General features: G+C 45.2%; 1 protein-coding gene across 1 annotated transcript; it reads right to left on the minus strand.

Annotated features, from left to right (window-relative positions):
* Positions 1 to 259: 259 nt before the first annotated feature.
* Positions 260 to 10,985, minus strand: LOC124029724 (SANT and BTB domain regulator of class switch recombination-like). Its single transcript, XM_046341334.1, has 12 exons — positions 10,345 to 10,985; positions 10,102 to 10,254; positions 9,434 to 9,588; positions 8,379 to 8,487; positions 6,143 to 6,175; positions 5,779 to 5,878; positions 2,213 to 2,301; positions 2,102 to 2,130; positions 1,952 to 2,025; positions 1,373 to 1,461; positions 778 to 869; positions 260 to 368 (listed from the first exon to the last, which is right to left on the minus strand). The coding sequence occupies exons 1-12, from the start codon at positions 10,438 to 10,440 to the stop codon at positions 332 to 334; spliced, it is 1,056 nt and encodes a 351-aa protein (XP_046197290.1). The 5' UTR covers positions 10,441 to 10,985; the 3' UTR covers positions 260 to 331.
* Between the last annotated feature and the right edge of the window lie 406 nt (positions 10,986 to 11,391).

An 11,391-nucleotide genomic window follows, 5' to 3' on the forward strand; every position in this document is an offset into this window, starting at 1 on the left:
TCAGTATATTCTAAGAGAAACTGTTCCTAGATCAGCACTCCTACTTTTAGACTCTTTATGAATACAGGCATACATTTTTAACAGGGGCACATTGGAGCAAGATGGGGTTGAGGGTCAGCTGCTGCCAGGTTGCCAGTACACATTTGGGTCAGTTTGCTCCACTGATTTCCTCCCTCTTCCTCCTCTGCTCTCTTTCTCTCCTCCTCCTCTCACTTTTCCTTCCTCCTCTTGTCTTACTCCTTCCCTGCTCCTTCTCCTCTTCTCCCTCCTGTCTTCCTCCTTCCCTCCTCCTCCTCTTTTCTTCCTCCTTCCCTCCTCCTCTTTCCAATATCTATGTGGTTCGAGCTTGGCTGAAGCGTGGCTTCACTCTAAAAGAAGACAAGAAAGGGGGGACAACTAATTCAGAAAAGGGGGAGACAGAGGAGGGTAGGGGGAGACAGAGGAGGGTAGGGGGAGACAGAGGAGGGTAGGGGGAGACAGAGGAGGGTAGGGGGAGACAGAGGAGGGTAGGGGGAGACAGAGGAGGGTAGGAGGGTAGGGGAAGACAGAGGAGGGTAGGAGGCTAGGGGGAGACAGAGGAGGGTAGGAGGCTAGGGGGAGACAGAGGAGGGTAGGGGGTAGGGAAGACAGAGGAGGGTAGCAGGCTAGGGGGAGACAGAGGAGGGTAGGGGGAGACTGAGGAGGGTAGGGGGAGACTGAGGAGGGTAGGGGGAGACTGAGGAGGGTAGGGGGAGACTGAGGAGGGTAGGGGGAGACACTGTGTGTGTAAGTACATACCTGAGGGTTTTCTCAGGGCCACTCTGTCGTCCCCTGGCCTGGGAGGAGGACTTAAACTGGGCCTCTAGTCTGGAGTAGATCCCTGCTGCACGCTGGAACAACCACACATTATACAACCACACATTATACAACCACAACCACACATTATACAACCACAACCACACATTATACAACCACACATTATACAACCACAACCACACATTATACAACCACACATTATACAACCACAACCACACATTATACAACCACACATTATACAACCACAACCACACATTATACAACCACACATTATACAACCACAACCACACATTATACAACCACACATTATACAACCACAACCACACATTATACAACCACACATTATACAACCACAACTAAACATTATACAACCACACATTATACAACTACACATTATACAACCACAACCACACATTATACAACCACAACTACACATTATACAACCACAACCACACATTATACAACCACAACTACACATTATACAACCACAACAGGGGGGTGGTACACCAGTGACAACCACACTATACACAAACACAATGTAAATGAAGTCGACTGTAATCGACTCAGTAAAACACACGTCTTTAGTGTCCTTGGACTTCCTCTGTTCCTGATCTCCAAATCTAATCTTAGTCAGGTGACCAATGATCTCCACCATACGCCGCTGGTCTGGGGGGGAGGCAGAGAGAGGGTGAGAGAGGGAGAGGGAGAGAGAGAGAGGGAGAGAGGGTGAAAGAGAGAGGGAGAGAGAGAGAGGGAGAGAGGGTGAAAGAGAGAGGGTGAAAGAGAGAGGGTGAGAGAGAGGGTGAGAGAGGGAGAGAGGGTGAGAGAGGGAGTGAGAGAGAGGGTGAGAGAGAGGGAGAGAGAGAGGGAGGGAGGGTGAGAGAGAGAGAGGGTGAGAGAGAGAGGGTGAGAGAGAGAGGGTGGGTGAGAGAGAGAGGGTGGGTGAGAGAGAGAGAGAGAGAGAGAGGGTAAGAGAGAGAGAGCGAGAGAGACAGAGGGTGGGTGAGAGAGAGAGGGAGAGAGAGAGAGAGAGAGAGAGAGAGAGAGAGAGAGAGAGGGTGAGAGAGAGAGAGAGAGAGAGAGAGAGAGAGAGGGGAGAACAATTAGAATGCACAACTATCGGAACACACACAAAGTTAACTGAGGCCTGTGTTACCTTCCTCTCTTTGGGCGTCTTGGTTGTAGCGAATGGAGCGAGAGCTGTCCCATTTACTCTTCTGGGCACTCACTCTGGAAACACAGACCATTTCAGAGATACAGTGGTGAAATGGATGAAGAAGCATGTAGTTGATGAAGTTGAGCTCACCTGAATGGAGTGTTGTCCCTCGAAGGGGTCTGTAAACAACCAACAGATTTTTGAAAAAGTAAGAAAATTGCAATTATTTAAGTCTCAGGTAAACGAGTGAAGTACACTCACTTTCTCCACTGCTTTCTCTTTGCGATGGAAATTGGGTGAGGACATCTGCCTCTTCAAAGGTTTGCTCAACTTCTTGGCCTTCTTAGCAGCTAACAATGAACACATAGAAACCCCATATGTGGTTACAACCACAAGCAGTGTACACAAACATTCATGATTCACTTATAAATGATAGTGCATAGCTGTAGACTGATGTCCACAAACCCAATGCAGTTTAAAAATGAGCAGCCCATGTACCAATACGACACTGCCACCTGCTGGCTATAGTGGGCTACTACCACCTTTATTTAGATATATTTATTTATTTCAATAAACACAGTGGGGATTCATCATGACATACAGTGTGGTCTTATGACATCGGGAGAATCTCGATTTCAGTCCTTGCCTCCTTCTCAAAACCCATTAGATGAGGTCAGAGGTCCCTCCCCTCTGACCTTCTCATCCAGAATTCAGAAGGTGAGGAAAGAGGACACAAGGAATCAAGAAAATGCCATTTATATACACCCCCCCCCCACGTTTCAAAGCCTCTTTGCTAATTGGCATTTAATAGGATCCCCATTAGGCGCTGCCAAAGTATCAGCTACTCTTCCTGGGGTCCACGAGACATGACAAAATACAGATCATTATTAGAGAACTGAACTACATTTTAAATGCCAAACATAGCCTACATATCATTAGATACACACCATATCTAGGTCTAATACATAGTACTGTGCAATTACAATACAAGATATATGAAATGGCTGTGTCTCTTCACAGGCCCCTTTGTGATGTAAGGTGTTGTTTTATCTGGTTTTATTGGTAGCTTGAGTTACCTGGGTTACCAGAGAGTTCCATGTAGTCATGACTCTATTTAATACTGTGTGTTTCCCAGCCTCTGTTCTGGACCTGGGGACTGTTGAAGAGGTCTCTGGCTGCATGTCTTGTGTTGTACCGATGAGTGTCTGAACTATGTGCCAACTGCTTGAACAGACAGTTCTGTACCTTCAACACCTCGCACGAAGACCAATAGTGATGCAGTCAAACTCTCCTCAACTTTGAGCCAGGAGAGATTGTCAGTAACATGCCGCCAATTGCCCTCTGTGACCATCGATGTGCTATACTTGCTGTTTTGTTCTGGAACAACTGTAATTGACCTATGTCCTTCACCGCACATGACACCACAGCTGGGCAGTAGTCCAGGTGAAACTACACATGACCCCACAGCTGGGCAGTAGTCCAGGTGAAACTACACATGACCCCACAGCTGGGCAGTAGTCCAGGTGAAACTACACATGACCCCACAGCTGGGCAGTAGTCCAGGTGAAACTACACATGACCCCACAGCTGGGCAGTAGTCCAGGTGAAACTACACATGACCCCACAGCTGGGCAGTAGTCCAGGTGAAACTACACATGACCCCACAGCTGGGCAGTAGTCCAGGTGAAACTACACATGACCCCACAGCTGGGCAGTAGTCCAGATGAAACTACACATGACCCCCACAGCTGGGCAGTAGTCCAGGTGAAACTACACATGACCCCACAGCTGGGCAGTAGTCCAGATGCCACAAAATTGGGGCCTGTAGGACCTGTCTGGTCGACTGAGATGTCAAGAAGGCAGAGCAACGCCCAATCACGGACAGACCTCTTCCCATTTTAGCAACCAGTGAGTCTATATGTTTTGACGACAGCTTGCTATCTAGAGTGGCACCCAGCAGTTTAGTCTCCTTAACTTGCTGAATCGACACATTAATTCAATAATAAATCTAAATGAGGTTTAGCGTTGAGAGAGTGATTTGTCCCAAAAACACTGCTTTACATATGTGTTCATTTTTTAGCACCAGCCTATTGCTAGTTACCCGTTCTAAAACTAACTGGAGCTCTATGTTAAAGGTGTCATTTATTTTACCGTTGCAGCCGACGTGTATACGGTTGAGTGGTCAGCGTACATAGACACACAGGCTTTATTCAAAATCAGTGGAAGGTCATTAGTAAAAATGGAAAAAACAATAATGTCCCTAGTCGGCTGCCCTGCGGAACACCACAGTCAACTGAATTTGCAGGCTTCCATTAACGAAAACTCTGTTCTATTCGATAGGTAACTCTCAATCCATAATAAGGCAGAGGATGCAAATCTATTACACCTACGTTTTTTTTTCAGCAATAGGTTACGATCAATGACATCAAAAGCTGCACTGAAGTCGAACAGAGCAGCTCCCACAATCTTCTTACTATCAATTTATTTCAGCCAAGCATCAGTCATTTGTGTCAGTGCCAAGCAATAGTAATTTGTGTCAGTGCCAAGCATGTGGAGTACCCTTCCCTATAAGCATGCTGAAAGTCTGTTGTTAATTAATTAATTTGTTAATTAATTTTCTGTCAAATTACTTTGTATTTGATCAAACGATTTTTTCCAAAAGTTTGCTAAGCACTTCTAACAGACTGATTGATCGGCTGTTTGAACTCTGCTATTCTTGGGTAGCTGAATGACCTTTGCCCCCTCTCCATGTCTGAGGGTACACCGTCTTCTAGACTTAAATTGAAGATGTGGCCAACAGGAGTCACAATGTATTCCACTACAAATCTTAGCAATTTACCATCCAGGTAGTCGGTACCAGGTGGTTTGTCCTTATTTATAGATTAGCAACCATTTTGTTCACCTCTTCCACACCCACTTTGTGGAACTGAAAACTACAGTGCTTGTCTTTCATTATTTGGTCCCTTCCGGTTACTAGTCCAACGCTCTAACCACTAGGCTAACCTGCCGTCCCTACACTCTAACCACTAGGCTAACCTGCCGTCCCTACACTCTAACCACTAGGCTACCTGCAGTCCCTACACTCTAACCACTAGGCTAACCTGCCGTCCCTACACTAACCACTAGGCTACCCTGCCGTCCCTACACTAACCACTAGGCTACCCTGCCGTCCCTACACTCTAACCACTAGGCTAACCTGCCGTCCCTACACTCTAACCACTAGGCTACCCTGCAGTCCCTACACTCTAACCACTAGGCCACCCTGCCGTCCCTACACTCTAACCACTAGGCCACCCTGCCGTCCCTACACTCTAACCACTAGGCTACCCTGCCGTCCCTACACTCTAACCACTAGGCCACCCTGCCGTCCCTACACTCTGACCACTAGGCCACCCTGCCGTCCCTACACTCTAACCACTAGGCCACCCTGCCGTCCCTACACTCTGACCACTAGGCTACCCTGCCGTCCCTACACTCTGACCACTAGGCCACCCTGCCGTCCCTACACTCTAACCACTAGCATGAATATGAAGGATCAGCAACAACAAAGTGATTAAAGTGTTTGGTAATATTAAAAGGTTTTGTTATGAACAAGGCATCTGCCTCAATGACAGATGAGTTAACTTTTTTTTTGCCTAGAATTTCATTAAATGTACTTGGGTTTTTTTCATGGTATAGTTTCTTCTTTTTGTTTAGTTATGTGATTTCTATGTTTACCAATCTACTGTGTTGTCAGACATATCTGCTATTTCCTTTGCCTCATCCCTCTCAGCCACACAGTTTTTCCAATTAGAGTATAAACCAATTAGAGAGCCTAATTACTCTACCTTGTTTCTTGCTGGCCTCCTCTTCATCCCCCACCTCATCCTCAGTGACCTCTGACCCCGTGGTATACTCCTCATCCTCAGACAGCAGCGTCTGCTGCCTCTGACACGGGGCAAAGGGGGGCATATCAGGGTTTAGATAGTCTAGACACCAAACAGATCTGGGACCAGGCTATCACCATTGATCATTAACTAAGCATGAGGAGTTGGCAATGACAGCACAAACAGACTGGCCCTCAGGCTTCTGGTGGTACAAAGGTATACTATGTCACTACTGTGATGTCACGTCATACACACACAAACACAAGTAAACAGACACGGACACTGCAGCACAATTACATTTGGAAACAATAAACGTTGATCTTACCAGTTGCCGGCTCCAGTTTTTCAACAGGGAAAACTGCAAAGCAATAGGTTGAGTTAGACTATAGTCTATTTGAAATAGGTTGAGTTAGACTATAGTCTATTTGATATAGGTTGAGTTAGACTATAGTCTATTTGATATAGGTTGAGTTAGACTATAGTCTATTTGATATAGGTTGAGTTAGACTATAGTCTATTTGATATAGGTTGAGTTAGACTATAGTCTATTTGATATAGGTTGAGTTAGACTATAGTCTATTTGAAATAGGTTGAGTTAGACTATAGTCTATTTGAAATAGGTTGAGTTAGACTATAGTCTATTTGATATAGGTTGAGTTAGACTATAGCCTATTTGATATAGGTTGAGTTAGACTATAGTCTATTTGATATAGGTTAAGTTAGACTATAGCCTATTTGATATAGGTTGAGTAAGACTATAGTCTATTTGAAATAGGTTGAGTTAGACTATAGTCTATTTGAAATAGGTTGAGTTAGACTATAGTCTATTTGATATAGGTTGAGTTAGACTATAGTCTATTTGAAATAGGTTGAGTTAGACTATAGTCTATTTGAAATAGGTTGAGTTAGACTATAGTCTATTTGATATAGGTTGAGTTAGACTATAGTCTATTTGAAATAGGTTGAGTTAGACTATAGTCTATTTGAAATAGGTTGAGTTAGACTATAGTCTATTTGATATAGGTTGAGTTAGACTATAGTCTATTTGAAATAGGTTGAGTTAGACTATAGTCTATTTGAAATAGGTTGAGTTAGACTATAGTCTATTTGAAATAGGTTGAGTTAGACTATAGTCTATTTGAAATAGGTTGAGTTAGACTATAGTCTATTTGATATAGGTTGAGTTAGACTATAGTCTATTTGAAATAGGTTGAGTTAGACTATAGTCTATTTGATATAGGTTGAGTTAGACTATAGTCTATTTGATATAGGTTGAGTTAGACTATAGTCTATTTGAAATAGGTTGAGTTAGACTATAGTCTATTTGAAATAGGTTGAGTTAGACTATAGTCTATTTGATATAGGTTGAGTTAGACTATAGTCTATTTGAAATAGGTTGAGTTAGACTATAGTCTATTTGAAATAGGTTGAGTTAGACTATAGTCTATTTGATATAGGTTGAGTTAGACTATAGTCTATTTGAAATAGGTTGAGTTAGACTATAGTCTATTTGAAATAGGTTGAGTTAGACTATAGTCTATTTGATATAGGTTGAGTTAGACTATAGTCTATTTGAAATAGGTTGAGTTAGACTATAGTCTATTTGATATAGGTTGAGTTAGACTATAGTCTATTTGATATAGGTTGAGTTAGACTATAGTCTATTTGAAATAGGTTGAGTTAGACTATAGTCTATTTGAAATAGGTTGAGTTAGACTATAGTCTATTTGAAATAGGTTGAGTTAGACTATAGTCTATTTGAAATAGGTTGAGTTAGACTATAGTCTATTTGAAATAGGTTGAGTTAGACTATAGTCTATTTGATATAGGTTGAGTTAGACTATAGTCTATTTGAAATAGGTTGAGTTAGACTATAGTCTATTTGAAATAGGTTGAGTTAGACTATAGTCTATTTGATATAGGTTGAGTTAGACTATAGTCTATTTGAAATAGGTTGAGTTAGACTATAGTCTATTTGAAATAGGTTGAGTTAGACTATAGTCTATTTGAAATAGGTTGAGTTAGACTATAGCCTATTTGATATAGGTTAGACTATAGTCTATTTGAAATAGGTTAGACTATAGTCTATTTGAAATAGGTTGAGTTAGACTATAGTCTATTTGATATAGGTTGAGTTAGACTATAGGCATATCTATGACTCCACAAATCAAGCGCAGGTCGACGTTTATTGTCATCAATCTTGCCCTGGAGGCAGGACTGAGTGATTTCTGAAGATGGGCCAGCTGTAAAGTCAAAATTGGCTATATTGTATAAATTCTTTAAAACAAAAAATTTGCTTTTGGCCTTCATTTAAAGTTTGTTTGATTATATGCATTAGGGTTAGCAGTGTGGTTAGGTTTAAAATCAGAGGTTCTGTAGTAATGTAGCTAGTAGACAGATGTGTAGCCAGATGGGTATATCAATGAGGTCTGGTTGTCATTGTAAATAACAAGTTTGAGCAAACACACTAAAGTTTCTTAAAACATATAATTCTAGTTGTGAGTATGAATTTGATCTCAATTGACTTGCCTGGATAAATAAATAAATAGTTGTAAACTCACGGTGGTACCCTCTACTCTCTGAAGTCCCAGAAGCCCCGGCTCTACCAGGATGTCACAGTCCAAAACCCGCTCCCCCCTCTCTGAACCACTAGAGGGGGAGTCTACAGGCCTGGCACATAGATACACAGAAAGAGAACAGGGCAGTATCACTAAAACGCAAAACCTACCATAAGATACAAAAATACACACACATTTTCTTACCCTGTCTCTGGTAGGGGTGTGTTGGGTACACACACTGTCTCTTACCCTGTCTCTGGTAGGGGTGTGTTGGGTACACACACTGTCTCTTACCCTGTCTCTGGTAGGGGTGTGTTGGGTACACACACTGTCTCTTACCCTGTCTCTGGTAGGGGTGTGTTGGGTACACACACTGTCTCTTACCCTGTCTCTGGTAGGGGTGTGTTGGGTACACACACTGTCTCTTACCCTGTCTCTGGTAGGGGTGTGTTGGGTACACACACTGTCTCTTACCCTGTCTCTGGTAGGGGTGTGTTGGGTACACACACTGTCTCTTACCCTGTCTCTGGTAGGGGTGTGTTGCGTACACACACTGTCTCTTACCCTGTCTCTGGTAGGGGTGTGTTGGGTACACACACTGTCTCTCTACCCTGTCTCTGGTAGGGGTGTGTTGGGTACACACACTGTCTCTTACCCTGTCTCTGGTAGGGGTGTGTTGGGTACACACACTGTCTCTTACCCTGTCTCTGGTAGGGGTGTGTTGGGTACACACACTGTCTCTTACCCTGTCTCTGGTAGGGGTGTGTTGGGTACACACACTGTCTCTTACCCTGTCTCTGGTAGGGGTGTGTTGGGTACACACACTGTCTCTTACCCTGTCTCTGGTAGGGGTGTGTTGGGTACACACACTGTCTCTTACCCTGTCTCTGGTAGGGGTGTTGGGTACACACACTGTCTCTTACCCTGTCTCTGGTAGGGGCGTGTTGGGTACACACACTGTCTCTTACCCTGTCTCTGGTAGGGGCGTGTTGGGTACACACACTGTCTCTTACCCTGTCTCTGGTAGGGGTGTGTTGGGTACACACACTGTCTCTTACCCTGTCTCTGGTAGGGGTGTGTTGGGTACACACACTGTCTCTCTGTGTAGTAGCAGGTCGTTGAGCAGTCTGGTCTGGGCTGAGTTTACCTGGTGGTCCCCAGTACAGTCTCCACTGTCTGACACATTCACTATGTGGTCCCGCACCTTACAGCCCTGAGACAGACAGACACACACCGTTTTGACAAGATTCAAGTGTGAAATGTGTCAAATATGTATTGTGTGAGATGCAGACTATTCAAAGCATGGTCACCTCACAACTCCAAGTGGGGTCAGTGTGTTCCTACCTTGGGAATGCTGGTGGGGTCAGTGTGTTCCTACCTTGGGCATGCTGGTGGGGTCAGTGTGGTCCTACCTTGGGCATGCTGGTGGGGTCAGTGTGGTCCTACCTTGGGCATGCTGGTGGGGTCAGTGTGTTCCTACCTTGGGCATGCTGGTGGGGTCAGTGTGGTCCTACCTTGGGCATGCTGGTGGGGTCAGTGTGTTCCTACCTTGGGCATGCTGGTGGGGTCAGTGTGGTCCTACCTTGGGCATGCTGGTGGGGTCAGTGTGGTCCTACCTTGGGCATGCTGGTGGGGTCAGTGTGGTCCTACCTTGGGCATGCTGGTGGGGTCAGTGTGTTCCTACCTTGGGCATGCTGGTGGGGTCAGTGTGTGAGTGTGGTCCTACCTTGGGCATGCCGGTGGGGTCAAAGCGTAGCGTCCTCTGGTTGCAGCAGGGGTAGATGCCCGTCCCGTGCCAGCCCTGCTCTGTCCCCATGCCTGGGTACAACACAACCTCTGGGTGATACCGACAGTGGGACAGCTCCGCACACACAAACACCTGGAGACACACACACACACAGTCTTGTTCTGGATGCATTACACAATGCCTGGAGTATGCATGCATACACGCAAACAGCCCCCCCCCTACCTGTTGGCAGTGGGAGCAGGTGAGGTGGTTGATGGTTCCCCAGATCCTCCAGTAGACCAGCACCCAGGACTTCAGCTCCTCATACAGTCCTGTCATGTAATCATGGACCTCCCATCTCTTCTGCCTACAGACCAGAGGTAGTGATAGATCATGTACCTCCCATCTCTTCTGCCTACAGACCAGAGGTAGTGATAGAAATTACTCTCCTTTATTCTGTACATGTTTCTGGAACCACAAAACAATGTTGTCCAGCCTGGTCCTTGGAACCAACTCAGTGTCCACCCTGAGACCTGAAGGTCAGGAGTTCTGCTCGTCACTCTGCATTAAGGAGATAGATTGGGGGTAAAGGCCCTGTGATAGACTAGTGTCCTGTCCAGGGGGTGTACTGAGGAGATAGACTAGTGTCCTGTCCATGGGGTGTACTGAGGTGATAGACTAGTGTCCTGTCCAGGGGGTGTAACAGCAGAGGGAGCACCCCCCTAATCCACATCGACGGGACAGCAGTGGAGGAGGTGGAACGGTTCAAGTTCCTCTGGGTACACATCACGGACAAACTTAAAATGGTCCACCCACACAGAGTGCAGTGAGGCTGAAGAAATTAGGCTCGTCACCTAAAACCCTTGAGAGCATCCTGTCGGGCTGTATCACCGCCTGGTACGGCAACTGCTCCGCCCACAACCACAGGGCCCTCCAGAGGGTAGTGAGGTCTGCACAACGCATCACCGGGGGCAAACTACCTGCCCTCCAGGACACCTACACCACCCGATGTCACAGGAAGGCCAAAAAGTTAATCAAAGACAACAACCACCTGAGCCACTACCTGTTTACCCAGCTATCATCCAGAAGGCGAGGTCAGTACAGGTGCATCAAAGCAGGGAAAAACAGCTTCTATCTCAAGGCCATCAGACTGTTAAACAGCCATCACTAACTCAGAGAGGCTGCTACCTACATACAGACTTTAAATCATTGGCCACTTTAATAAATAGATCACTAGTCACTTGAATAATGCCACTTTTGTAATGTTTACATATCTTGCATTACTCATCT

Source organism: Oncorhynchus gorbuscha, unplaced genomic scaffold, assembly GCF_021184085.1.
Source record: "Oncorhynchus gorbuscha isolate QuinsamMale2020 ecotype Even-year unplaced genomic scaffold, OgorEven_v1.0 Un_scaffold_7444, whole genome shotgun sequence".
Taxonomy (NCBI): domain Eukaryota; kingdom Metazoa; phylum Chordata; class Actinopteri; order Salmoniformes; family Salmonidae; genus Oncorhynchus; species Oncorhynchus gorbuscha.

Excerpts from the sequence above, each read along its gene's own strand:
- LOC124029724 (XM_046341334.1), bottom strand. The coding sequence starts at position 10,440 with ATGACAGGACTGTATGAGGAGCTGAAGTCCTGGGTGCTGGTCTACTGG. Across the intron at positions 2,302-5,778 it reads GGAGGCCAGCAAGAAACAAG|CTGCTAAGAAGGCCAAGAAG; the intron begins GTAGAGTAATTA and ends GTTCATTGTTAG. Across the intron at positions 2,131-2,212 it reads AAGAGAAAGCAGTGGAGAAA|ACCCCTTCGAGGGACAACAC; the intron begins GTGAGTGTACTT and ends GGTTGTTTACAG.